The sequence below is a fragment of the Euleptes europaea genome, chromosome 18 (assembly GCF_029931775.1).
Source record: "Euleptes europaea isolate rEulEur1 chromosome 18, rEulEur1.hap1, whole genome shotgun sequence".
Classification (NCBI taxonomy): Eukaryota; Metazoa; Chordata; class Lepidosauria; order Squamata; family Sphaerodactylidae; genus Euleptes; species Euleptes europaea.
Window position 1 is genome coordinate 13,708,859 of NC_079329.1, and position 27,677 is coordinate 13,736,535.

Genomic DNA, 27,677 nt, shown 5'->3' on the forward strand with positions numbered 1-27,677 from the left:
TCTACCTTGCAAAACAAGTTCAGGGAGGCAACATCGGTAGGGATTACTTGGCCTCTGTGCACTATTTGTTGGCTGCTCCGCAAGACAGGAAGCTGGCCGTGAAGGGCCGCTGCTTTGATTTAGGGAGGCACCTCTTATGTTTTGAAGTTCTGCTTTCTACCAAAGAGGACTCTAATCTAATCCTCGCGACAGCCCTTCTTGAAGAATCCTTGCAAAAGCGAGCTTCCCTAGGCAGGAGGCCCCAGGGACCGTGTGCTTAAAAGAGAGAAGTGAATCTGGAGCTGGATTGAGAGCCAGCGTGGTGTAGTGGTTTGGAGCGGTGGACTCTGATCTGGAAAACCGGGTTTGATTCCCCACTCCTCCACATGAGCGGCGGAGGCGAATCTGGTGAACCAGATTGGTTTCCCCTCCCCTCCACATGAAGCCAGCTGGGTGACCTTGGGCTAGTCACAGCTCTGATAGAGCTCTCTCAGCCTCACCTACCTCACAGGGTGTCTGTTGTGGGAAGAGGAAGGGAAGGTGATCGTAAGCCGGTTTGAGTCTCCCTTAAGGGGTAGCGAAAGTCGGCATCTAAAAACCAACTCTTCTTCTTCTGTATTATGCATGGAAGGTTTTGCCTTGGACTTGCCGCTCTGTGCATGCACATTTTCCCCATCCAAATTCTCAAAGCTCTGCATGGGGGCTTATTTTTGAGTTTTAAGAATTTGGATGAGGAAAACGTGCATCTAGACAGCAGCAAATCCAAGGCTGAACCTCCCATGCATCAATGGCCAGACTCTACCCTCCCCGGGGTTTAAGGGGGGTTTAAGTCTCCCGCGTTTCTTAGCAGGGGGGTAAAAAGATTCTCCTCTTTTGGTGGCCGGAGCAGGCGGGGCCGAAAGCCCCGCTTCGAGCCAGGGTCATCTGCATACCGCGCGGCCATTGGCCGGCGCGCCCGTGGTAAGTCCCACCTCGGGTTACGTGCTACCGCGGAGGGACCCGCCCCTCTACCCCGCCTCGCTCGGTCTCGTGGGTTAAAGGAGGAGGGGGGGGTGTATCCCAGCGTGCACCGGGGTGAGGCTTGCAATTAAACCGAGGTTGGGGGGGATCCCCTGCATTTTGGGGGTTTGGTTTCCATCCCCTTTTTTTAATCCCCCCTCGCCCCCCAGTTCCCAGCGTGCACCGGGGTGAGGCTTGCAATTAAACCGAGGTTGGGGGGATCCCCTGCATTTTGGGGGTTTGGTTTCCACCCCCCTTTTTTATCCCCCCTCGCCCCCCAGATCCCAGCGTGCACCGAGGTGAGCCTTGCAATTAAACCGAGGTTGGGGGGGATCCCCTGCATTTTTGGGGTTTGGTTTCCACCCCCCTTTTTTTATCCCCCTTCGCCCCCCCAGATCCCAGCGTGCACCGGGGTGAGGCTTGCAATTAAACCGAGGTTGGGGGGGATCCCCTGCATTTTGGGGGTTTGGTTTCCATCCCCCCTTTTTTTAATCCCCCCTCGCCCCCCAGATCCCAGCGTGCACCGGGGTTAGGCTTGCAATTAAACCGAGGTTGAAGGACCCCCTGCATTTGGGGGGTTTGGTTTCCACCCCCCTTTTTTTATCCCCCCTCGCCCCCAGATCCCAGCGTGCACCGGGGTGAGGCTTGCAATTAAACCGAGGTTGGGGTGTGTAAAGGAACTTGGGCCCCTTTGCCTGGCGGAGGCTGGCCAGGTGCCCTGCAAAGTGGCAAGGTTTGTCTGCATCCTGACCCAGATAGGAGCCCCCCCCCCCGCCCCTCGGTGCTAGGCATTGAGGGCTGGAACTCCTTGACACCCTGCATTTTGGGGGTTTGGTTTCCACCCCCCTTTTTTTATCCCCCCTCGCCCCCCACCCACCCCAACCCCGGGATGTCCTCGCCCTCCCCGTCTTCCTTCCCGGCCCCCAAGACGGCGGATCGCCCCAAAGCGCCCCGGACCCGGGCGGCGACCTGGAGCCACCGGGAGACGCTGGACTTCTTGGCCCTGTGGGGGGAGGAAGGGATCCAGGCGCAGCTGCGCCGCTGCCACCGCAACGCCGACGTGTACCAGTGGATCTCGGGGCGGATGGCCGAGAAGGGCTACCTGCGCGACGAGGACCAGTGCCGCACCAAGGGCAAGGACCTCAAGAAGAGCTACAAGCAAGCCCGCCTGCAGGACGGCGCGGCCCGCCAGCGCTGCCGCTTCTTCCACGAGCTGGACGCCATCCTGGGGGTGGGGGGCGGCGGGGGTCGTGGAGGTGGAGCCCCTCCTTGGTGCCAGGTGGTGATCAAGGAAGAGAGCGACCCGGAGCTGCGGGAGGAGGACTACGCCTGGACCCAGGGGTCCGCCCCCGACGGCAGCGACCTGGACCCCCAGGGCGAGCCCCCCTCCGCCGCTGCCTCTTCCTCCTCCTCCTCCCATGCAACCGCCGGGGCCCCGATCCCACCCCACCTCCGCCGCCACGTGGCCGGGAGCCTGCTGGAGGGAGAGCGAAGCCCCCCGGGGGAGGAGCCCGGCCCCCGCGAGGGGGGCGCGCCGCCCTACCTCTACCCCCAGGAGGAGAGCCCCGGAGGGGACAGCCTCGGGCCGCCAAGGATGGAGGGGCCCCTCCTGCGCCAGGGGGGCCGGGCCCACCTGGACGGCCCCTGGAGGCCAGGGCTGAGTCGGAGAGGTGAGTGGCTTCAGGGTGGGCCTGGCGTTGCCAACCTCCAGGTGCTACTGGAAAATCTCAGGCACTTATGGCAAAACGCAAACAGAATTGTGCGGTTATCCAAACTATTGTATGCATAAGCACAAACGGTATAGTATGCAAAAGCACAAATATACATGTGCTTGGCACAAATATCAGAAGATGCAACTACACAAAGTCCAAATCATATTACATCAACGATCCGTTGATGTAATATGATTTGGACTTTATGTAGTTGCATCTTCTGATATTTGTGTCAAGTACATGTATATTTGTGCTTTTGCATACTATACTGTTCGTGTTTGTGCTTATGCAAACAATACAGTTTGGATAACCGCATAATTATGTTTGCGTTTTGCCATAAGTGCCTAAGATTTTCCAGTAGCTACATTCGGGGCACTTGTTGTTGTTTTGATTACCAAACCTCCAGGTGCTAGCTGGAGATCTGCTGTTGCAACTGATCTCCAGCAAGGGTTGTGCGTCGGGAAATACCCAGAGATTTTGGGGGTGGAGCCTGAGGCATGCAGGGTTTCAAGAGGGGAGGGACTTCAATGGCATAGAGTCCAATGGCCAAAGCGGCCCTTTTCTCCAGGGGAACTGATCTCTATCGGCTGGAGATCAGTAGTAATAGAAGATCTACAGCTACCACCTGGGGATTGGCAACCCTGTCTCCAGCCGATAGAGATCATAGAGTTGAAGGGGCCACCAAGGTCATCTAGTCCAACCCCCTGTACAATAAATTCCAAACTACCTCCCCCGCACACCCCCAGTGATCCCTCCTCCATGCCCAGAAGATGGCCAAGGTGCCCTCCCTCTCATGACCTTCCCTAAGGTCATGGAATCAGCATTGCTGACAGATGGCCATCTAACCGCTGCTTAAAAACCTCCAGGGTAGGAGAGCTCACCACCTCCTGAGGAAGCCTGTTCCACTGAGGAACCGCTCTAACTGTTAGAAAATTCTTCCTAATGTCTAGATGGAAACTCTTTTGATTTAATTTCAACCCATTGGTTCTGGTCCGACCTTCTGGGGTAACAGAAAACAACTCGGCACCCTCCTCTATATGACAGCCCTTCAAGTACTTGAAGATGGTTATCATCTCCCCTTTCAGTTCACCCTGAGAAAATGGCTGCCTTTGGCCATTGGACTCTATGTCATTGACGTCTCTCCCCTCCCCAAACCCTGCCCTCCTCAGGCTCCGCCCCCAAAATCTCCTGCCGGTGGTGACCTGGCAACCCTACTTAGACCCCTCCCTTTGATCCCAGGAATTCAGATCTCCAAGCCGAGCTGTCAGGGGGGCTCCTGGTGACTTCAGACCGAGGTTGCTGGCCTCTGGGAAACCTTAGGTCCCTTCCAACTCTATGATTCTATGGTATTTTAAATAAAACCCTGTAGTGTTACTTTCTTCCCCAATAGTGCCCTTGTTGCTGTGCTTTACCAAGCTAATGGCCCACTAAACCCACTTCTAATGGACTCTAATCTAGAGAACCGGGTTTGATTCCCCACTCCTCCGCATGAGTGGCAGATGCTAATCTGGTGAACCTGGTTGGTTTCCCCACTCCTACTTATGAAGCCAGCTTGGGCTAGTCACAGTTCTCTTACTGCTCTCTCAGCTCCACCTAACTCACAGGGGAAAGGCTGTAGCTCAGTGGCAGAGCATCTGTTTGGCGTGCAGAAGGTCCCAAGTTTAATCCTCGGCATCTCCAGTTAAAGGGACTAGGCAAGTAGGTGACACCAAAGACCTCTGCCTGAGACCCTGGAGAGCCACTGCCCAGTCTGAGTAGACAGTACTGACGTTGATGGACCAGGGGTCTGATTCAGTATAAGGCAGCTTCTTGTGTTCACAGGGTGTCTGTTGTAGGGAGGGGGAAGGTGATTGTAAACCAGTTTAATTCCTCCATAAGTGGTAGAGAAAGTTGGCATATTAAAACCAACTCTTCTGCTTCTCTATAATGTTTAAGAATATTCCGTTTGTGTCACTGAACCCATTCTCACATCTTATTGGTACTTCTGGAGGCTCCAGAAGGTGTGGCCTTGATCCCATTTTTGAGTGAACGCCTTCTCTCTGTTGCCCCCTCCAGCTTTTCCCAGACCGCGAACCCTGCTGAGCACCCGAGAAAAACTGGCCCAGCTCCGGAACAGAAGGAAGAGACCCCGGGACGACAAATTTGACGAGCTCCTACGGGATATCCGGACACATTTCCGGGAACGGGAGAAATTGTTCCAGGGCTTGTGGGAGGAGGAGAAGGCCCAGCGGGAGAAGGACAGGAGGCTGTGGACAGCCGAGATGGACTGGATCCGGCAGATGTGGGTGAAGAGCCAAAAAGAGAGAGACGCCAGGGGAGAAGACAAGGAGACGAATGGGCCTCGGCTCGTAAAAGAGGAGCACTGGAATCTCTGCAAAGACCTTGACGGGGACACTCCGAAAGACACCAGCGTTCAAGAGCCTCTGCTCTTAAAGGTTGCACTCGCTAAGAGCAATCCATTTGCAAAGAGCACAGCAGTCCAGAGCTCTGACCCCTGCCTTCAGCTGATTTCCATGTTGCTTCTGGAGAACTTAAGCTCTATAAAGTTGCCTTATACCGAGTCAGACCATTGGTCTATCTGGCTCGGTATTGTCTACTGGCAGTGGTTCCCCTGTGTCTGATGCAGAGGAGGATCTTTCTCAACATCGGCTACCTGAGATCTTTCAGTGGAGATGCCAAGGATTGAACCTGGCACCTTCTGCTCACAAAACACGCAGCCATGACCCCCTACCCAAATGTTCTGTCTCTTAGACCCCTTATTCAAGGGCCTCTGTGATCCTAAAATAAGCTGCTCCTTAAGTCATTGTAGCCTTACATTTTTGATTGTGCATGCAAATCTAATATAAGCTTGATGTGAAGGGAGGCCGGGAGGACACTCTCAGATAACTACAAAAACCGACAGAAGGGTAATAATTCCAGAGGGGTGGCGGCAGTTTTAGCAAAAATGAACAGAGGAGTCTCGCGGCACCTTAGAGACCAACATGATCTTGTTACAGTAAGCTTTGGAGGACTGTAGAGTCCATTATATCAGATGCATGTAGTGAGTCTGAAGTAAGCAGGTGTGTATGTATGTTTATACTCCCCTCCCCAAACCCCGCCCTCTTCAGGCTCCGCCCCCAAAACCTCCTGCCAGTGACGAAGAGGGACCTGGCAACCCTACTTTAATGGGTCTCTTGTCTCTGGTATGGTGGAGTGGAGAGTGGGGGGTTAGGTTGTTTGAATAAACAGATGCTGTTGATTCAGGCTAACAGCCCTGACTTTATGACCTGTGTGCAAATCCTGGCAGTTTTCAACTCCCTTCCGGCTCACAAAAGTCAAGAGGGCAGGGTCAGCTGCAAGTATATCCATCTGGTGGTTACATAAATCCTAGAGGAGTCCACGGAAATCTGAGATGATGCCAATTAGCAGAGGGGAAAACCCATTATAAAGCAAAATCTTTTTAAAAGGAAGTATTCTAATGCACACCACAAAGTCATGAAGAGCAGCCAGCCAAATCTTAACCATTGCTGCAGATATTTTTTTTCCCCTAAAAGAAAGTTGTGTTCTGTCTGTCCCTTCTTCAGTGAGCTCTGAGTGGTTGTATATGCAGTCCTCCTCTTGTCCGTTTTAGCCTCACAACAACCCTGTAAGGTAGGTTAGGCCAAAAGGGAATGGCAGGCTAGAAATGTAATAGGGATCCAATCTGGGACCTTGGTACCAAGCAGATAGCCGTTCCCATTCACTGGCATCGTTTGCAAGCAGCGTGTGGACGATGGAGATGCCCGCTGTATGCCTTCTGTTGTGTCTTGTGCAGGGCAGGGTTTGCTGCCCCAAATGGGTATTTTTCTCCGTAAGCATGCTCCAATGTGCTGTGAAGCTGCCGTATACTCAGGCCGTGTGGTCCTTCCAAGCTTAGGCCTTTTATGCAGGGACGTTTCCCCGTGGTCACCCCTGCCAACTGCTTCGGGGCTTCCTTTCGATTATGCATGCCTTTTCCGCCCAAGCGTCAGAGGTTGCCTCACCCCACATGTTTTGCCCACATTTTGCATGTGCTGTTTTAGCTAGAATCTGAAAAATGCAGACAAAAGGCACGGGGAGAGCAAGAGGACTTCTGAGGGTCAGAAAGGGCATGCATAATAAAAAGGAAGCCCCGAAGCAGTCGGCAGGGGTGACCGTGGGGAAACGTCCTCGCTTAAAAAGCCTGTCATGACCAGCATCTCACCAGAGTCTCAAGCAGGGGGGGGGGTAAGATGCCTCCCTTCCAACCGTCAGAGGTCACCTTGCTCTCCCCCCGACTTTCCCCGCATTTTCAAATTTGAGATAAAACAGGTCCCTCGAAACGCGGGGGGAAAGCGAGGCAGCCTCTGATGGTCAAAAACACCATGCCTAATCCAAACAAAGACCTGAAGTCATTGGAGGAGTGAAACAGCCATGCATAAAAGCCCTTTTCCCCAAAGTTACTAGAGTGTTGCAGGTTGGGAGCCAAGTATGTGTTCAGAAAGCCAATTTTCCCCCTTTCCTCCCTCCCCAATGGAATTCACACAGACCATTTTCATCATATTGGTTTCTTTTGAAATATCAGTTGGGGCTGATTATTTTTGGGGAAGTTTCCCCATGGTCTCCATCCTTCCGGTAGAGGATAGGTTCTGCTTTGCCTCTTCATTATTTATTTTGGATTATATCCCTTCAGTTTATGTGGGTATTAATCTCTTCCCTGACTTCTTTCCAGGCCTGGCTGGAGTCTCACGGCCGTAGCTTTGGACATTTTGTAGATGACAAGTGGCTGAAACCAGGGGGAAGGGAGACGTACGCCACCAAAAATCCCACCACAGGTAAGGAAGAGATGCGATGAGCTATGCGGGAAGCTGTCTGTGAGGACGTATGCTGAGTTACTCCAATCTACTGAAATCAAGGGGTTCTCCATGGCTTTGGAGTCTTTCTACAACAACCACGCAAACCAAACACAGGTTCTCTTCCTTCCTTTCTCCCTCGCTCTCAGGAGAGCACTTAGCCACCACCCTCCAGGGGAATGGAGAGGATGTCAAGGCAGCTGTTGGTGCTGCCACGAAAGCTTTTCAAACCTGGGGTCAACAGCCTGGCCACGTTCGAGCCCGACACCTCTACAAGTAAGTAAGAGGCCAGGCTTGCTACATCGTGGGACTGCTTCTAGAGTCCTGGTAGTTTTATAACTGTCACCACAGCTACTTGGGTGGTAATACCGATAGTTATTTAAAGTGCCCAATGTTGCATGTATACACTATGGACTTAATCTGGGTTAACAGCCATTTCTTCTTCCTAGAGATCTCTGGGAACTGTAGCTCCATGGGGGGAGGGGAGCTATGGGTCTCTTACAGAATTCTGAGTACTTAAATCAAACTGTTTCCTATGACTCTTTAAGGCCGGTGGCACAAGTTTATATTCTAGATCAGGGGTGTCAAACATAAGGCCAGATCCGGCCCTTTGAGAACTGTCCCACGAGCCAGCCGAGGCAGCCACCCACCCTCGATCTGTGCTCATGAGGCATGACTTGGCCTGACCAAGTGACATTTATGTCATATCCAGCCCTCGTAACAATTGAGTTTGACACCCCTGCTCTAGATATACACAGGAGGTTATTGTTTAATCTCTAATGACCACAGCCTTGGTTTCTTCCAAATTAGGGAAACTGATACTCAGACATAACCAGAAAGATTGGATCCTAACTACTGCTAGCAGAAGGAGCATGGATCTTGGTTGCCTTCCTTTCTGTTTCTCCATTCCCTTCTAAAGTAGATTTCTTGGGGTTACAAGAGCCTAGGGTTGCTAGCTGCGCACTAACAAATGCCAGAAGATTTTTGGGGTGGTGCCCAAGAAGGGTGGCATTTCAGGGGAATGTGATGGCATTTCCAGATGATGCTGTAGGAATTTCCCCAATAATAATTGGAGGAGCGGGTGAGGGAAAAGGGGGGTTGTCAATGGTGAAAGTCTAGGAATTATTTTCCTCCATCTCTGTGGTCTTTAGCATAGAGATTAGTGACACTCTAGTAATTTTCCCCGCTGATGCCTTTAACCCCCCCTTCATGTTTTTCCTACTCCTCAGATTATATAGGGCAGGGGACTGAAAAGAAGGGATTGCCTGCTGACACCAGGCAAATAATAATAAGCCCCCAGAAGCTGCATGGATTAATAGCCAGTTGGGATGGGGGAGCTGGAGTGGGAAGGAGGCGAAATTGCCCTTCCTACTCATTCAGCAGTAGAGTTGCCTTGAAGGAAGAGAGAGCGAGAGCAATTTCATCCTCTCCACGTCCTGGTTCCTAACAAGCCACAGTTTGTTTGGACATCTGAATCGGAGAAAGCAGTAAACTGCCTTTTTTGTTCTCTTGCCTACACACTGGGATTGCGCTGTGGCTCGGAGTCCTGGCTTGAGGCAAGAGACCACGGTTTGCCATTTTGTCCAGTTCAGACATCACGATAAACTCTGGTTTCCTGGGGACGAGGAAACATTCATTCCCAAAGCTGTGCATGAAAGGGGAAGGGAGAATTCAGGCCTGAGGATTTCAAAGGCTTGTTCCTGTAATAACAAACCTACGGTTTGTTGTTACAGGAACAAGCCTTTGGTAATAGCAAGCTGTGGTTTGTTGTTAGTTCTGGATGGAGCTATGGAAATAGTCGCCTACCAGACAGTTGTGAGGTATTTTTCTCAACCTCGCTCAACTGACATGATGCCTTCTGTTCTGCCAGTGTGGCCAGGACCATCCAGAAACACCAGCGCTTACTCAGCCTTCTGGAGAGCCTAGACAGCGGGAAGCTTCTCCGCGAGGCCCGGGATGCAGACCTCCCTTTGGTTGTCCGGCATTTCTACCATTACGCTGGTTGGGCCCAACTGATGGAGGTGGAGATGAAGGGCTGGAAGCCTCTCGGTGAGTTGGAGGATGTTGGAGTTCTAGCTCAGAACCCGGCCCCCAGTCCTTGGACCAGTTTCTTTGGGGATAGCTCTTCAGTTTTAATGTTGAAGTGTTGGGTAGATTGATAAAGCAACACCTGGAGGCAAGGGTCTACATTGACCAAAGGCAACACCTGGAGGCAAGGGACCACATTGACCAAGGGCAACTGTTCCATTCAGGTTGCCAACAGCGGGTTGGGAAATTCTTGAATATTAAGGGGTGGAGCCCTGGGGAGGGGATGGACCTCAGTGGGGCATAATGCCATACGGTTCACCCTGCAAAACACCCATTTTCTCCAGGGAAGCCGATCTCTGTAGTCTGGAGATCAGTAGTAATTCTGGGCCATCTCTAGGCCCCGCCTGGAGGTTGACAACGCTACTTCCACTGGCCTCTGATGCAGTAGGTAACAGCCAATGGAAAATTGTGCTCTGGAAATAATAATTATGTAAAGGTATCAAAGGTGCAACTGATCTCTCCTGACAAAACGTAAACCTTTCTCACAGGTGCTGTAGCTGTTCTCATCCCGCGGAACTTCCCTTTGTTGACTCTGGCTTGGAAGGTGTGTCCAGCTCTGGCCATGGGTATGTCTAAGTGGGAAGTTCCTCTGTTGTTGCAAACATTATTATGGGTGGGATCCAGCCAGCTTTCTTCTCCCATTCCTCCCCAGTTCTCCTTTCTACACCCCCCGTCCCACATGGCCTTTGCCCACACGGGCGCCGTGGTCCTCATCAGAGCCTTCTTGGGTAGTCAAAGGAAGACTTAATTTTGTTCACCAGCAGAAAAGCTAGCTGGATCCATCCCTATGTTTTTAAAGGAACTGGCTTAGGAGGTATATGCACGGCTATGTATGTCCTTTACTAGGAAGCCAGTTTGTAATTTTGCTGTTTTGATGTAAACAAGAATGTGAGAAGAGCCCTGCTGGATCGAACCCAAAGTCCATCTAGTCCAGAATCTTATTTTCTACATGGTGTTCCAGAAGCCCACAAACAGGGTATGAAGGGCAGCTGATCTTCTCTGTTGGTTGTCCCAGGCTTCTAGTACTTGAGAGAGAGGGCTGTGGCTCAGAGGAAGAGCCTGTGCTTTGCATGCAGAAGGTCTCAGGTTCTATCCCCAGGGTCTCCATTTAAAAGGAGCAGGTGGTAGGTGATGTGAAAACCGCCGCCTGAGACCCTGGAGAGCCGCTGCCAGTCTGAGTAGACAATACTGACCTTGATGGACCGATGGTCTGATTCAGTAGAAGGCAGCTTCGTGTGGGTTCTGCCTGTGGAAATGGAGCTTGCATTTAGCTGTCATGGTTTATCTGTTATGCTGCTGGTCTATGCCCATAATAAAGTAAAGTATAAAGTATAGCTATAATGGCTGATAGCTCCGCCTCCAATAATTTGTCCAATCCCTTAAAAAAAAATTAGCCCCCTTCCCACACAGTATTTTTTGTGGAAGCAAATTCCATAAGATTATGTTGCACTGGGTGAATTTGTCCCGAGTCACCCTTGTTCTAATGCTGTGGGAGAACGCCCGTCTCTGTCCTCTCATTCCTCCACACCATTTATCATTTTAGAAATCTCTTTATGTCCCTCCTTCTTCAGCCATCTTTATGTCCCTCCTTTTTCAGCCACCTTTACTTGCAAATGTTAAATTGTGTCTGGCTTCCATCGCTTGTTTTTGTATACTGCCAGTGTGGTGTAATGGTTAGGATGCTGGAGTAGGGTCTGGGAAACCGTGGGTCAGATCCCTACTTGGCCATGAACCTTGCTGGGTGACCCTGGGCTGGTCAGTCACTTTCAGGGAGAATGACGTTTACCATCCTGAACTCCTTCGAAGAAGGGCGGGGACACTGTATAAAATAATAAATATTATCACCGCTTTCTCCTGTTCAAGGGAAGGCCTGTGGAGTTCAGCTCGGCTCCTAACCTCTTCCCCACGATCACCTGAAATCAGCATGAAGCAATGATGGGGGTGGACGTTTGCCTGGGCTTCTTCCAGACACTTCCAAGCCTCTCTTTCTCCTCTGTCTCGTAACCCCTTGTCAAACAGGGAACACAGTGGTGCTCAAGCCAGCCAGCTCAACCCGTCTGACAGCTCTGCTCCTGGCCGAGGTCTGTGCCCAGGCTGGGCTCCCTCCCGGAGTCTTCAATGTTATCACGGGCGACCAGGCGCTGGGTGAGGCGTTGGCTTCCCACCCGGGCCTTGACCAAGTGGCTTTTGCAGGTTCCGCTGAGGTAAATGACCCTCTCTGGGTATCTGGGATATACTTTGAATAGCTTTGTGTGCCTAGTTGAAATCTTGCATTGGCCACAAACCTCTTAAGTGGCCTCAGCAAGCGCCTCTTTCTCTGCCTCAGCTGCTCCCTTGCCTCGTCGCAAGATGGAGGCAGTCCTGCTGGCTGGGATGCGAGATCCCAGTGACACCACATGTGAACTCCTTAATGACAGAAAACGCTGTAGAAATGCTAATAGATTTTTCATGATTCATATGTTGTGTCTGGTGGAGGGGGGCGTAGATGTGCTACTGAAGTAGACCCGCAAGCACCTTCCTGGTCAATATGGCATCTTTTCTGTCCCTCTAGGTAGGCCGAAGCCTGCGCCAGGCAACGGCTGGGACTGGCAAGAAGCTTTCTTTGCAACTTGGAGGGAAGTCGCCCTTCATCGTCTTTGACTCTGCCGACTTGGATAGTGCTGTTGACGGGCTGGTGGATGCCATTTGGCTGAACCGGGGACAGGTATGTTTGGTCAGGGGGGAATGATAGGCCTGAGAGGGGATGTAAGAAATGGCACCTGTTTTTCTTTGTAAGTACAATGGGCTTATCCCACTGGCAGCTCATAACTTTGATTCTGGCCCTTCTAGCTATTTTATCTCCCCGGAACACATGAAGCTGCCTTCTACTGAATCTGACACTTGGTCCATCAAAGTCAGTATTGTCCACTCAGACTGGCAGCGGCTCTCCAGGGTCTCAGGCAGGGGTCTTTCACATCACCTACCTGCCTAGTCCCTTTAACTGGAGATGCCGTGGATTGAACCTGGGACCTTCTGCTTACCAAGCAGATGCTCTACCACTGAGCCACGGCCCCCATCTCAGTTCTGATATAACTGAGAAATCTAATCTCTTGTGAGGAAGAAAACCAAGAGGGGAGAGAGAGAGAGTGGCTGACTGATTGACTTCCAAATACTGCATACGCAAACATACAGACAGATACAACACTGGTGCCTCAGCTACAGTGAGGGAAAAAAGTATTTGATCCCCTGCTAAATTTGCCCGTTTGCCCTCTAACGAAGAAATGACCAGTCCATAATTTTAATGGTAGGTTTGTTGTAGCTGTGAGAGACAGAATAACAACAGGAAAACATCCAAAAACCCAGAAGACAAAAGTCAGAGATTGATGTGCATTATAATGAGGGAAGTAAGTATTTGATCCCCCATCAACCAGCCAGATCCTAACCCTAACCCTCAACCTCCCTCGGTCTGGGGCTCCATGCAAGATCTCATCTCACGGAGTTGCAATGATCATGAGAACGGTGATGAAGCAGCCCAGAACTACACGGGGGGAACTTGTCAATGATCTCAGGGCAGCTGGGACCATAGTCACCATGAAAACAGTTGGTAACACACTACGCCGTGAAGGACTGAGATCTTGCAAGGTCCCCTTGCTCAAGACAGCACATGTACAGGCCCGTCTGCAGTTTGCCAATGCACATCTGAATGACCCAGAGGAGAACTGGGTGATTCAGATGTGCATTGGCAAACTGCAGACAGGCCTGTACATATGCTGTCTTGAGCAAGGGGACCTTGCGGGCTTTTGAGAGTCAAGGTGGTGTCATGACTTCAGCATGAGACTTAAAGCAAGGAGACCAAGGTTCAAATCCCCCCTTCCCACCTCAGTCCCAAAGTTTACTTGAGAATTTGGGCCAAATGTTATTTCTCGGTATAACTTACCTCAAAGGTTTATTGTGAGGATAAAAAGTGGGAACAATGAGTGGGAAGTATTTTACGTTTTTATTTAAGGCAACTTTTGATTAATTTAATTTTGCTATTTAATGGCTGCCTTAGTGTGGTTTTAAATGTGTTTTTACAGTTATTGCTTTTTTTACATTGTAATCCTCCTTGAGTCCCCGAAGGTAGAAAGCCAGCTAATAAATGTTATAAATAAATAAGATGTAAAATAATTGTAAAGCTATTGATTACTTTAATAATGCCAGTTTTCTAGATCCTGGATAGTTGGGGGAAGTCATTGGCATGTGTGTGTTGAATGGTCACTGCCCCTGGACATGGTGATGGCTGCCAACTTGGAAGGCTTTAAGAGGGGAGTGGACACGTTCGTGGAGGAGAGGGCTAACCATGGCTACTAGTAAAAATAGATACTAGTCATGATGCAGACCTATTCTGTCCTGGATCAGAGGAGCAGGCCTATTAGGTGCAGTGGAACACAGGCGGGACAATGCTGCTGCAGTCGTTCTGTTTGTGGCCTTCCCAGACACACCTGGTTGGCCACTGTGAACAGACTGCTGGACTTGATGGACCTTGGTCTGATCCAGCATGGCCTTTCTTATGTTCTTATGTTCATACCTATTATCTCCAGGATCAGAGGAGCATGCCTGTTATATTAGGTGCTGTAGAACACAGGCAGGATAATGCTGCTGCATCTGTCTTGCTTGTGGGCTTCCTAGAGGCACCTGGTTGGCTGCTGTGTGAACAGATCGGTGGACTTAATGGACCTTGGTCTGATCCATCAGGGCTTTTCTTATGTTCTTCTATTTTTATGAAAATAAACTGCCTAATTTAGTTTATGCTTCTTCCATGCTTAGGCCCACAACGCCGGGTCTCAGCTGCTCCTGCAGGAATCTATCGCCAAAGATTTTGTTCAGCGCCTGAAGCGCCGGATGGGCCAACTGCGGGTGGGAGACTCCCTAGACAAGGCCATGGATCTGGGTGCCTTGGCCGACGAGAAGCAGCGAGATGTGATTGAGAGCCTCGTGGCGGAAGCTCGGGCGGAAGGTGCTGAGGTAAGTAGGGGGCCATGATGTGTGAGGCCTTTTGGAGCTTCTGCAGAGGGTTAGGGATTGGGTTGCCAGCTCCGGAATGAGAAATACTAAGAGATTTTAGAGTGGAGCTTGAAGAGGAAAGGGCTTTGGGAGGGAAGGGACTTCAACGAACAGGATTCTAAGTATGCCTGTTTAGGATTGCTCGTTTAGAAATAAGACCCCACTCCAGATGTTTAAGAATGTCTGTCTTAGGTCTTTAATTCAGATGCGCTCTTCAGGGTTTGGGAACTGGGGCATCTGAGTTTTCTGGAAGCAGGTGGACTCTGAGGGGGCTGGAGGATGCTGGGAATGAGAACTCCTGCACTGAGTGAGCATGAAGGCTTTTGAATGCTGCCCTTTTAGCTCCTGGTCATAGATGTCTATTTCCCTTTAGGTCTTCCAGGCCTGGGCAGCCCTCCCATCAAGTGGGCCCTTCTACCCTCCAACCTTAATCACCGGTGTGTACACAACCTCCCGTTGCGTCAGGGAAGAGGTAGGAGGATGCTCAGAGGATAATTTTTGCTTGGGGGGGGGGGAAGCGCCCCTGAAATTGTTTTTTCTTTTCAGATGGAGAAGGGGTTTTAGATACAGTGGTAGTGAAGAATCTCTGAGCACGTGCAGAGTGCCATTTCATCACCATTGCGTCACCCCAGCCTCCTTATTCACACATCACGATAAACTGGTTAATAAACCCTGGTTTGATCAAACCCTGGTGACCCTGAAAGCAGGTGATCCAATAGAATGGGCCTTGTTGGTCGGTTGCAAACGAAACATTTGTCGCAGGTTGGCTAAGCCCAGTTTGAGAGCCAGCATGGTGTAGCGGATAAGAGCGGCAGACTCTAACCTGGAGAACCAGGTTCGATTCCCCACTCATCCACATGCAACCTGCTGAGTGACCTTGGGCTAGTCACAGTTCTCTTCGAGCCCTCTCAACTTCACTTACCTCACAAGGTGTCCGTTGTAGGGAGAGGAAGGGAAGGCGATTGTAAGCCAGCTTGATTCTCCTTGAAAGGTAGAGAAAATTGGCATATAAAAACCAACTCCTTTTCTTCTTCCATAAATTGTACCCCTCATATTACCAAAATGTTGGAAAATAATATAGTTGCGGTTATTTTAAAGGCCTTTTCCTGCCATTATTCAATTTTTTTCATGTACCCCTAAATGTCCTGGTTCGTACCCCTGGGGGTACGCATTACCCCAGACTGGGAACCACTGATCTATACCAATCCTGTGGAACGTGTCTAGTAATATATTGAAGTCTGGCACGTTTGGGGGGAAGTAGAGACCTCTTGTGGCAGAAATAAAAAATGGTACGTTGATCTCAAATGATAACCGTCTTCTACTATTTATCGATTTACTTCATTTGGAGTCTGCCTCTCTCTCAGAGACTCGAGGCGGATTATACAATGAATGCCAGAGCGTTAGTAATAGCATCATACATGCAGCCAACAGGGCAATAGAATTGGATAATACATATAGTGTGTGTGTTAAGTGCCGTCAAGTCGCTTCCGACGCATGGCGACCCTATGAATCAAAGTCCTCCAAAATGTCCTATCTTTGACAGCTGTGCTCAGATCTTGCAAATTGAGGGCTGTGGCTTCCTTTATTGAGTCAGTCCATCTCTTGTTGGGTCTTCCTCTTTTCCTGCTGCCCTCGACTTTTCCTAGCAAGACTGTCTTTTCCAGTGACTCTTGTCTTCTAGGGTCAGTTCAGGCTTGATTTGATCTAGAACCCACTGATTTGTTTTTGTTTTTTTGGGAGTCCACGGTATCTGTAACACCCTCCTCCAACACCACATTTTAAAGGAATCTTCCTATCAGCTTTCTTCATTGTCCAGCTTTCACACCCACACATAGTAATAGGGAATACGATGGCATGAATTAACTTAATCTTGGTGGCCAGTGACACATCCTTACACTTCAGAATCTTTTCTAGCTCTTTCATATAGTAAACCTGGGTTAAAAATTAGAGAACAATGCCAGAGAAACAGCATAATCAGTGCCGTGAACAGAGTGTTTCCTGTTAGCCGTGCCCCTTGACCCCTCTGTTCTTCCTCTGGTTTCCCATCCTTTGACCACATGGGTTTTGCCCCTGATATCTTTCTATTGGAACCAACTAGGTTTTTATAAAGTAGGGGGGATTTTTGAAGTTCCCCTGAACTCTTCCTCAGGCTATGTATTTAATACAAAAACAACAAAGGAAGGGCAGGGGTTGTTGTTTTTTGGGGGGGGGGGGAAGGAGAGGTATTTTAGGGTAGGAAGGAAATGCTTAAAGCTTCTGGCTACCTTGAAACGGAGTCAAGGAAGTCTTGCGGAGATTAGGTGACGCTGGATATCAAACATATTCCAGGATGCGTCTCGCTTCCAGGTTATCCTGACAGGTACGCGGCTGATTGTCAATTCCTTCCTCTTTCTGCGATATGAAACGGAAGAAGAACAAGATTGCATGGTGAAATGGGCTATTAATTTTGGATGTAGCGTACAAATGGAACAATGGGAAAATATGCAGTTAAAGGGCCTTAAGTTTACTTTAAGTTCTAGTTGCAAAGAAAATTTTTATAAAATGATGTATCATTGGCACTTGACTCCAGGTAAATTAGCTGAAATGTATAAAAATGTCCCAAATACAGGTCGGAAACGTGAAGAGCATGAAGGGACTTTCTTTCACCTATGGTGGACTTGTAAAAATGTTTTAAAAATTTGGTCACAATTACATTGTATAATACAGAAGATTTTGAAGGTTAATGTAGAAATTAAACCAGAAATGTATCTTTTGGGTATTATGGATAGTCTGTTGGAAAAAAATATGAATGTTCGTTATTATATATGATCTCAGCAGCAAGAGTATTATATGTGCAAAAATGGAAACATCCGTACATACCTACAATAGAAGAATGGCTTGTCAAGATGATGGAATTAGCGGAAATGGCCAAACTGACTTCTTTGATTAGAGAAAATAACTTATCTAAGTTTGTAGAGAATTGGAAACCATTTTTGCGTAATACGGAAAAGAACAAATTGATCATTTGTGGGTTTGAAGATTAGAAGAATAAGAATGTAGTTATGATAGAGAAAAGTTTATTTTTAAATTATTCTTACAATTAAAAAATCAATGTTGTATATGTAGCTGCAGTATTGCAGTCCAAGCTCTGCTCACAACCTGAGTTGGTTTCAGGTAGCCGGCTCGAGGTTGACTCAGCCTTCCATCCTTCCGAGGTCGGTGAAATGAGTACCCAGCTTGCTGGGGGTAAAGGGAAGACGACTGGGGAAGGCACTGGCAAACCACCCCGTCAACAAAGTCTGCCTAGGAAACATCGGGATGTGACGTCACCCCATGGGTCAGGAATGACCCAGTGCTTGCACAGGGGACTTTTACCTTTGTTAGAGAACAGGCTGTAATTTCTTAATTAGATTTATATTCGATACAAACGAAAATGGAAGTATCTTTTCGCCTGTGTTTATTATTTTATTTTTTTATTTTTTCCTTTTTCTTTATTTTGTTTATTGTAATTTTGTTAACAATAAATTTAATAAAATGCTTAAAAAAAGAATCCTTCCTCTTTCTCTCTTTGTTTCTTTCATAACCTTGTTATATGGCTTAAATTCCAGGTATTCGGACCTGTTCTGGTAACGCTGACCTTCCGGACAGCCAAAGAAGCCGTGGCGCTGGGGAATAACAGCCCCTATGGGTTGGCCGCCAGTGTGTGGACAGAGACCCTCCCGCTGGCCCTGGAAGTTGCCCGCAGGTAGGCTTCCCAGTCTATTGCCGCTGTTGAGGGACTGTGATTTGGCGGCCGAGTGTGTGCTTGGTTACCCCCCTTCTTGGCAAATTCCCTGAAGAATCAGTTGAGCTTTTGGCAAAGAAGCTCCTATTAGGAGAAGATCCTCTGCTTACGCTCCAAACTGCAAAGTTCTGCGCCGTTGCTATTACAATACGCAGAACTTTATTAGAGAATGACTGTTAGAATATTTTACAGTTTTATCAATTGTAAGGTGGTAATTTTAACCAGGGGTTGTTTTTTATCAATCTTACACCTTTATTTGTATGGGCAGTCTGTGATTCTGCAGTTCAAAACTATTGACTCTGGAAATTTTGATGTGTTGGCCCATGATTGGTCAGTTGACCGTATTAATAAATTTGAGCACGTGCTTGGTATGCGGTGCTAAAAACGGACTGTGATGGCGAGTATTGTTGCGGGGCAAGAGGGGTGAGGACACATCTGCGCCTTCCTCCCCTAGCGATTCCGAAGAGCATCTGCCGGCCAGAGTAGACAATGCTGCTCAAAATGGGCCAGTGGGCTCCCTTGACGTAAGATAACTTCATATGTCTCTCTATTCAATTACATGGTTCTACCCCCTGGTGGGATTTTTCCCACTTCTGCTGTTCCTGATTGTAGAAGAAGAAGAAGAGTTGGTTTTTATATGCCGACTTTCTCAACCACTTAAGAGAGAATCAGTGGCTTACAATCATCTTCCCCTCCCCACAACAGACACCCTGTGAGGTAGGTGGGGCTGAGAGAGTTCAGAGAGAACTGTGACTAGCCCAAGGTCACCCAGCTGGCTTCATGTGGAGGAGTGGGGAAACCAACCCAGTTCACCTGATTAGTCTCCGCCGCTCATATGGAGGAGTGGGGAATCAAACTCAGTTCTCCAGGTCAGAGTCCACCGCTCCAAACCACTGCTCTTAACCACGACACCATGCTGGATGAGAAGACAAGAGTTCCCTGGAATATAGACTACCACTTTAGCTTTTCCTCCTAATGACCTGAGTGCTGCTGTTGCTGCTGGCCTGCGTCTGAATCTCCCCCACCCACCCTGCCAACCCCCCAATTCCACCTTCTCAGTTTGCAGGTCGGGACGGTTTGGATCAATGGCCACAACATGCTAGATGCAGCATCTGCGTTCGGAGGCTACAAGGAAAGCGGCTACGGCCGGGACGGAGGCAAAGAGGTGGGTTGGGCTGAGGTGGAACCGAGCACCCTGTGGGGCATGGTTTGCATGCAAAAGCAGGTGGGTTCAATCCCCAGTATCTGCAGTTATAGCTCAGGAGCCACCCGTGGCTCTTTGACACGCCACCTGTGGCTCTTCTGAGCTCCGCTCCCAAAAGTGGTACCTGCCTCATGTGTCAAGAAAGTGGCAAGGCCCTTGCCCAGCAGGGTTTGTAGTTGGCAGGTGGTTCCCCAGCTTGAAACAGCTGCCACCAGAGGAACTGGTAAGCTGCAAGCCTCCCTGCGGTGCAGGCCTCATGCCAGGGAGGAAAGTCAGTGTGGCTCCGTTGGTTGACTGTAATTGTGAACGTGGCTCTCTGCCAGGCACAGAGGGAGTAGAAGAAGGGGCTGTGGCTCAGCGGTAGAGCATTTGCTTGGCATGCAGAAGGTCCCAGGTTCAATCCCCGGCATCTCCAGTTAATGTTATAAAAAACATCGCTTTAAAAGGGTTTTTGGATACCACAGCTTATAAATGGTTGGAAGACGTCTTCACAGCTAAAGGGGCCAAACAAAGTTCGAACAGTATTTTTTATAACATTTTCAAACTCTTAATACATCGCTGGGATACAAGTGCGGTAACCCCGAATACTGACTTTGATGGACCGAGGGTCTGATTCAGTATAAGGCAGCTTTGTGTGGTCATGTGTTCATGTACATGACAGGACATTTTGGAGGACATTCATTCCTGGGGTCCCATGAGCCAGAAGTGACTTGACAGAACTGCGATGGAAGGACACATACACAGAACGTAGGGGTTATGATTGTCTGGGATGGAAGCACACAAAGTTAAACAGATCTGTTGATTTGAATATGAATCCTTCTCTCCCCCACCACCCCAGAGCCTTTATGAGTATGTGAGACCAAACTGGGAGCTCCGTCCGAGCCCAGTCACCGTGGACGTGAGCTACAAAACCTTTGCTACCTCCCAGGGGGCTGAGGCTCCTCCAAATCCCGGGAAGAAGAGAGTTCCACATTCCGCAACTTCTGATCCGGAAGGAAACACCCCAAGGTGAGAGTGTGCTTGGCTTTTTCGTACTATTAGGTATGTAAAGAACTCTGTCTTGTCTGTAGGTGCCGTGCCTCTCCCACTCAAGGAACTAGGACAGACTGAGGGGATCTCTTACAAGGAAGTCTAGGTACCAGGAAGAGCCAGCATCCTATAGTGCAGAGGTCCCCAACATGGTGCCTATGGGCACCATGGCAGCTGCTGACACCTTTTCTAGTGCCCGCCAAGTGTTTTAGGAAGTGATTTAAGAGCCAGCATGGTGTAGTGGATAAGAGCGGTGGTTTGGAACGGTGGACTCTGATCTGGAGAACCTGGTTTGATTCCCCACTCCTCCACATGAGCGGCAGAGGCTAATCTGGTGAACTGGATTTGCTTCCCCACTCCTACACACGAAGCCAGCTGGGTGACCTTGGGCAAGTTGCAGTTCTATTAAGAGCTGCCTCAGCCTCACCTACCTCACAGGGTATCTGTTTTGGGGAGGGGAAGGGAAAGTGATTGTAAGCCAGTTTGATTTTCCCTTAAGTGGCAGAGAAAGTTGGCATATAAAAACCAACTCTTCTTCTTTTACTCAGCAAGGCTTCTGATTAATTATTGGACATTTGGTTGGGCTGTGCAGATTTTTAAAAATGTTGCTTTGGCAGTAGCTGTCACCCTAGCACCAGGATCTGCATTGTGTTACTGGAGTTAAGTTGTAATCATTTCTGCTATAGTGTTTAGAAAGGCGGACTAGGTCCTGGGACAACTGGGTTTGAATCCCTGGTATGCTCACTGGATGGCTTAGGGTTTGTCACACTCTCTTATCTTAACCCAGGGGTCCCCAAACGTTTTGATTGAGGCGTGATGGTGCCCACAGGCACTATGTTGGGGAGCCTGGGGAGGGGGGGTAAGGTGGGGCAGGGGAGAATGCTGTGAAGCCACTTAGGGAGAAAAGTGAGATATAAATAGAAGTAAGTATAAATTTTGAAAAAATAAGCGTAAAGATAACAGGCACCCTCACAAAACTGTCATTCCTGGAGTCGCTCATGGGGAACCCTTGAGATTCAAAACTCTCTCGGTGGAACTCAAAAAGCCGTAGGCATAAGGCGGAGGATGCGTCCCTTATCCTTGTTCCTGTGTGCCCATATGTTGGCAGCATGGACCGAACTTACAAGCTGTACTACGGGGGAGCCCAGAAGAGGCCGGACTCCATGAGTTCCCGAGCGGTCCTCGACCACGCCGGCAAAATCCTGGCCTACGTGGCGGACGGGAGCATCAAAGACATCCGTAATGCTGTGGAAGCTGCCCACAAGGCGGCCGCAGGGTGAGTCTGAGTTGGGAGTTCCCGGGGAGGGGAGAAGCAGGCTCTGTTGCTTAGGTGGGAGGGGAGAGAAGGCTGCTGGGCATTTCACTACACCGCATCCACACTAAAGACCTTTGGCTGGGTCCAAAGAGTCTGTTCTTCTACTGATGGAGCATAAGGAACATTATCAGCACAGTGAAACAACTGGATCTTTGCCCTCTCTCCCCCTGAATACTACAGCTCGGGGCAATCAGTGAATGAAGGGTCGCCTCTCCTGGTATTAATCCCACTTGAGGTCCTCTCAAAAGGTCCCGTTCCCACACCTTGAGATTTGTTCCTTCCCCACACCTTGATCAATGACGTCTTCCATAGCTGGGCTATTTTTTAGAACACCTTTCCAAAGGAGTCAATAAAAAGTCCCTTCACTGTCCAGGTTTTGGAATGTCTATTAGACGGTTCTGCCTTAAAGTGCTGTTTGTTTGTTTTTTTAATTTTAAAGATTGAACTCAATGAAGGCTTTGTATATTTTTGTGATTTTTGGCGATGTGTCTAGGCAGTGCTACTTTTGATTATTTGATGCTTGAGGTGGTTGTGATGGAACGTTTTGCATTGTACTGTGTTTTTAATATTGTTGGCAGATCCTTTCAGGAAAAAATAAATACATAAAAAACTGATGAGCAGACGGAAGGAAGGGCTTCTTCACCCAAGACTTGCATTTCATTAAATTTTTAATCTACATCCTGCCTTTTCTCATGGCTCAAGGAGGCTTTATCAGTATTTTCAGATATAATCAGGTCTCCCAAATATATCCAGGATTTTTTGGGGTCCCCAAAAAATCCCGGTAATATTTGGGATTAACCAGGAATATTGGGAGCCAGAGTTTGCAGGCTCCCAGGACTAGTTTTTCCTCCCCCCACCCTCCGTTTCTGTGTCTCCCAGGGCTTGGTATTGGCTTATCAGGCTGCTTTTGGTAAGACTTTGTCAGTTTCAAGTCTTTTGTTGTCTTTTTAGGGTTTGCTTTTTAGCTAGATTGGTTTGTGGAGGGTTTTAGGTGGATTCTCGTGTTTTAGATTGAGATTCTTGTGTTTTACATTGGTCAAGATTCTTTGGTTTTACAAGGTTTTAAATTATCAGCTTTTACATAAGTTCAGATTCTTGACTTTTACATTGCCTGGGTTTAGCAATGGCCTGCAATAGCCTTCCTAATAGGGATATTATTGGGTTTTGCATTCTTTGCAGTTTCCTTTTCTCTCCGTAGGACATCATAGAGGATGGCTGGGGGCACCTTGTTTAGGGGTCCTTAGAATTGGACCCCTTGGTCCAATTGACTTGAAATTTGGTGATTATTTAAAGGACAGGCATCAGCAACTCCCTTACAGTTTTGGTCCCAGTAACTTTAAAAACAATTCCCTAGCCCCCCTGAAAGATTCTCGATTGGGAATAATGGAGCCGAAAAAATTCGAAACCTGAGGAAAAAATTGTATGGGAATGGGAGAGTGATGGGAGGCTGTGTCAGAAGGGAAGACAACTCCTCCTTTCAGGACCTAAAGGCACCACACCTTGTAGTTCTGGAGTCCTCTGGTAGCCAGTCCTCAAGGCTCTTAAGGACTAGAAACGTGGGCACACCCCTGTCTCTTTTTTTAAAAAAAATTATTAATACAATATGATAAAGTTTAATGCTTGTGGATGAAGGCTAATACAATCTGTCATATAAAACCTAGTCATAATTAATAACATTAAAACAGTCTGACCAAAAAAATGCTAGTCTATTAAATGCCCTGATTAAATACAGCTTTAGCCCACATTTTCTTGGCTGCGAAGGCAAAGAGGGACGCGGTATAGGAGACAACCGGATCGGCCTCTGAGAGGAGAAAGAGCAGCTTCTCAGAATCTGAAAAGGAATTTAGGTCATTTGGAAGCGCTGTAAGAAATTTTGTTCTGGGCTCTCTAGTTCAGGGCACACCCCTGTCTCTTTTTGTCTCATTTTGGTTTGTTGGAAGAGCAGTTTTGGGAATCTGGCTTAGATGTGTGTGTAGAACAGCATCAATCATCTCAGCCTGGCCTCCTGAATTTCCTGAGAAATGGGGCTTGGTGGTCCAGAGCTTGGCAGTGTTCGCTGTCCGGTGGGTCAATCCTTGCTCCGCCTGCACACAGACTCTTGGCTTCTCTCTTGTCTTATCTGAAGTTCTGTTTATCCCTTGGCCGGTGTCAGAAAACAAGAAGCCATTTGGGGCCTTTGCCATTTTGATCACAGCTGGACTTTGAGCTGTTTGTCGGGAGGAAACTTCCCTGTCAGTTTGGCGTCTCTTGGTTTTTCCTCCCACTGATCACCTGCTAACAATATGCTCAGCTGTGTATCCCCCCTCTTAAAATGCATTGTAGGGAATTAAAAACAGGAGATTTGGGGGAGAGGGCATTGTTTGTTGGCAGAGCATGTGCCAAAGTTCATTTTAGTGACCTTTTTAGAGGGCCAGCATGCCAGCATGCTGTAGGGGTTAAGAGTGGCAGACTCTGATCGGAGAACTGGGCTTGATTCCCCACTCCTCCACATGAGCGGCGGACTCTAATCTGGAGAACTGGGTTGGTTTCCCCACTCCTCCACATGAAGCCAGCTGGGTGACCTTGGGCCAGTCACAAGAACTCTCTCAGCCCCACCTACTTCACAAGGTGTCTGTTGTGAGGAGGGGAATAGAAGGCGATTGTAAGCGGGTTTGCAGCAGCATCCTGCCTGTGTTCCACAGTACCTAGTATAATGGGCATGCTCCTCTGATCTTGGACAGAATAGGTATACATCATGACTAATATCCATTTTGACTAGTAGTCATGGATAGCCCTCTCCTCCATGAACATGTCCACTCCCCTCTTAAAGCCCTCTAGGTTGGCAGCCATCACCACATCCTGGGGCAGGGAGTTCCACAGTTTAACTATGTGTTGTGTGAAGGAATACTTGCTTTTATCTGTTTTGAATCTCTCACCCTCCAGTTTCAGCAGATGACCCCACATTCTGGTGTTATGAGAGAGGGAGAAAAGTTTCTTCTCCCTGTCCACTCCATACTATGCACAATTTGATCAACCTCTGTCATGTCACCCCTTAACCACCTTCTTTCCAAGCTAAACAGCTCTAAGCGTTTTAACCGCCCCTCACAGGGCAGTTGCTCTAGTCCCCCGATCATTTTGGTTGCTCTTTTCTGGACCTCTGGCCACCTTGGAAATCTCACTTTCTCACCTGAGCTGCTGTGCCTTCTGCAGAGGAGAGCGCAAGAAGGCTGAGAGGGTATGATCAGGACTGTGGTAGATCTCAGACGGTAGCTGATTTCCCCCCGCTAAGATAGCTGCAGTATCTGAAAAGGCCCTGTTTGGTGCCCCAGCCAGCCTTGCGTCTCCAATAAAGAAGGCCGCCCCACCAAAACATGCGGGGAAGAGAGGGGTCCCACAAGGCTTTGTTTTGGAAGGCCTGCACATGATTGCAAATACTGAATGCCAGGAAAGATTCATGTTGCAAGAAGTCCTCCTGGGACACCACAGTAAATGAAACAATACTTCTTCCCCCCCTCCCCCGTTTGCAAACCTCTCATGTATAGGAGGGGCCGTGGCTCAGTAGTAGAGCATCTGTTTGGCATGCAGAAGGTCCCCAAATTCAGTCCCCGGCATCTCAAGTTAAAAGGGTCAGGTAGGAGGTGATGTGAAAGACCTCTGCCTGAGACCTTGGTCTGAGTAGACAATACTGACTTGGATGGACTCATGCTCTGATTCAGTATAAGGCCTCTTCATGCGGAAGGCATAGGGCTGCCATCTCCAGGTTGGGAAATTCCTGGAGATTTGGAACTGGTGCCTGAGGAGGGCAAGTTATTGGGTGAGAAGGGACCTGGGCCGGGTATAATGCCATAGACAGCTGCAGCAGCATTATCCTGCCTGTGTTCCAAAGCACCTAATATAATAGGTGTACTCCTCTGAGACTAGAGACATTAGGTAGGCATCATGGCTAGTATCCATTTTGACTAGTAGCCATGTATAGCCCTCTCTTCCATGAACATGTCCACTCCCTCTTAAAGCCTTCCAAGTTGGCAGCCATCACCACATCCTGGGGCAGCAGATGACCCCGCGTTCTGGTATTACGAGAGAGGGGGAAAAGCTTCTCCCTGTCCACTCTTTCCATACCACGCATAATTTTATAGACCTCTATCATGGATTTGGTGGATTTGTGTCCTCTTTGCAAGGTCTTTCTCTGACAAGCGAGCTGCAGGTGGAGGTTTGAGGATAAGGGATCTGGACTTTTGGGGACTGTTGACCCCTCTTCTGATCTAATACGGAGGTGGGTCTCATCAGGTGGGCGAAGCAGACGGCCCATACCCGGGCGCAGATCTTGTACTACCTGGCAGAGAATCTGGAGCTTCGTCGAGCTGAAGTAGCGTCACAACTCGAAGCATTGACCGGTGTGGGGAAAGAAGAGGCCCTGCGGGAGGTGGACCTCAGCATACAGAGGCTGTTCCACTGGGCAGCGTATTCTGACAAGTACGGTGGGGCCGTACAGGTGAGGAAGGGCAAGGTTGTGTACTTGGATATATATGGTAGGCCTTTGCCTATTTTTGGCAGGCTGCATTCCTGGAAGGATACAGAAGATCAGATGTAGTTTAATACGAATTGGGTCCAAACTGTGGCTTCTCCCCGTCTAGACCAGGGGTCCCCAACCTTTTTGAGCCTGTGGGCACCTTTGGAATTTTGACACAGCACAGTGGGCTCAGCCACAGAATGGCTGCCAAAAAATGGCTGCCTCAGTAGGCGGAGCCTAGGGTTGCCAGGTCCCTCTTCGCCACCGGGGGGAGGGTTTTGGGGTGGAGCCTGAGGAGGGTGGTGTTTGGGGAGGGGCTTCAATGCCATAGAGTCCAATTGCCAAAGCGGCCATTTTCTCCAGGGGAACTGATCCCTATCGGCTGGAGATCAGTTGTCATAGCAGGAGATCTTCAGCTAATACCTTTAATAAGCAGAGGCTAGATGGCCGTCTGTCAGCAATGCTGATTCTATGAACTTAGGCAGTTCATGAGAGGGAGGGCATCTTGGCCATCTTCTGGGCACTGGGTGTGTGGGGAGGACGTAGTTGTGAATTTCCTGCATGGTGCAGGGGGTTGGACCAGAGGACCCTGGTGGTCCCTTCCAACTCTATGATTTATACCTGGAGGTTGGCAACCCTACATAACAATAACATAAGACAGGATGGTGGTAAATGCAATTAGGATGACCGTTTGAAACCTTAAAGCAGCAGCCAGGCCCGCACCGCCCAGTCCCAGGACCATTTAGAGACTTATAGTTTAAAACCAGCATTTTGAATTGCTCCCAGAAACCGACTGTGAGTCAGTGTGAGCTGTCTTCACCTCAGATGAAATTATAGCAGGTCCCTCGTAACCGCCCATATTCCGAGGTGACGGAGGACTTCCCTCTTTCACGGCTGCCCCTTGCCTCCCTCTGTTCACAGGAGACGGTTTTGTACGGCGCCTCCCTTCTCTTCCGAGAGCCTCTCGGCGTGGTGGGCATCGCCTGCCCCGACGAACAGCCCCTGCTTAGCTTCATCAGCTTGTTGGCTCCGGCCATCATCCGCGGCAACTGTGTGGTGATGGTTCCCAGCGAGCGGTACCCATTGCCTGCTCTGGATTTCTACCAGGTACTGCTCTCTCTTTTTTTCCCCTATCTTCCCTTGAAAGCTGCTTCCTTATGGCAATCCACTAGGGTTCGAAAGGCGCTAACAGAGGTGGTTTGCCATTGCTTCTCTCTGCAGAGCAACCCTGGTATTCCTTGGTGGTCT

General features: G+C 49.2%; 1 protein-coding gene across 1 annotated transcript in view; it reads left to right on the forward strand.

Moving 5' to 3' along the window:
* Positions 1–1,867: 1,867 nt before the first annotated feature.
* ALDH16A1 (aldehyde dehydrogenase 16 family member A1) overlaps positions 1,868–27,677 on the forward strand; it is a 33,161-nt gene continuing 7,351 nt past the window's right edge. The window contains exons 1-16 of the mRNA XM_056864024.1: positions 1,868–2,648; positions 4,746–5,125; positions 7,399–7,501; positions 7,669–7,795; positions 9,390–9,568; positions 10,096–10,173; positions 11,627–11,811; positions 12,159–12,311; positions 14,393–14,590; positions 15,003–15,101; positions 18,217–18,353; positions 19,452–19,557; positions 20,435–20,604; positions 21,734–21,901; positions 26,207–26,411; positions 27,351–27,536. Of these exons, the coding sequence (XP_056720002.1) occupies positions 1,868–2,648; positions 4,746–5,125; positions 7,399–7,501; positions 7,669–7,795; positions 9,390–9,568; positions 10,096–10,173; positions 11,627–11,811; positions 12,159–12,311; positions 14,393–14,590; positions 15,003–15,101; positions 18,217–18,353; positions 19,452–19,557; positions 20,435–20,604; positions 21,734–21,901; positions 26,207–26,411; positions 27,351–27,536 (3,255 nt within the window). The remainder of the gene's footprint in view (positions 2,649–4,745; positions 5,126–7,398; positions 7,502–7,668; positions 7,796–9,389; positions 9,569–10,095; positions 10,174–11,626; positions 11,812–12,158; positions 12,312–14,392; positions 14,591–15,002; positions 15,102–18,216; positions 18,354–19,451; positions 19,558–20,434; positions 20,605–21,733; positions 21,902–26,206; positions 26,412–27,350; positions 27,537–27,677) is intronic.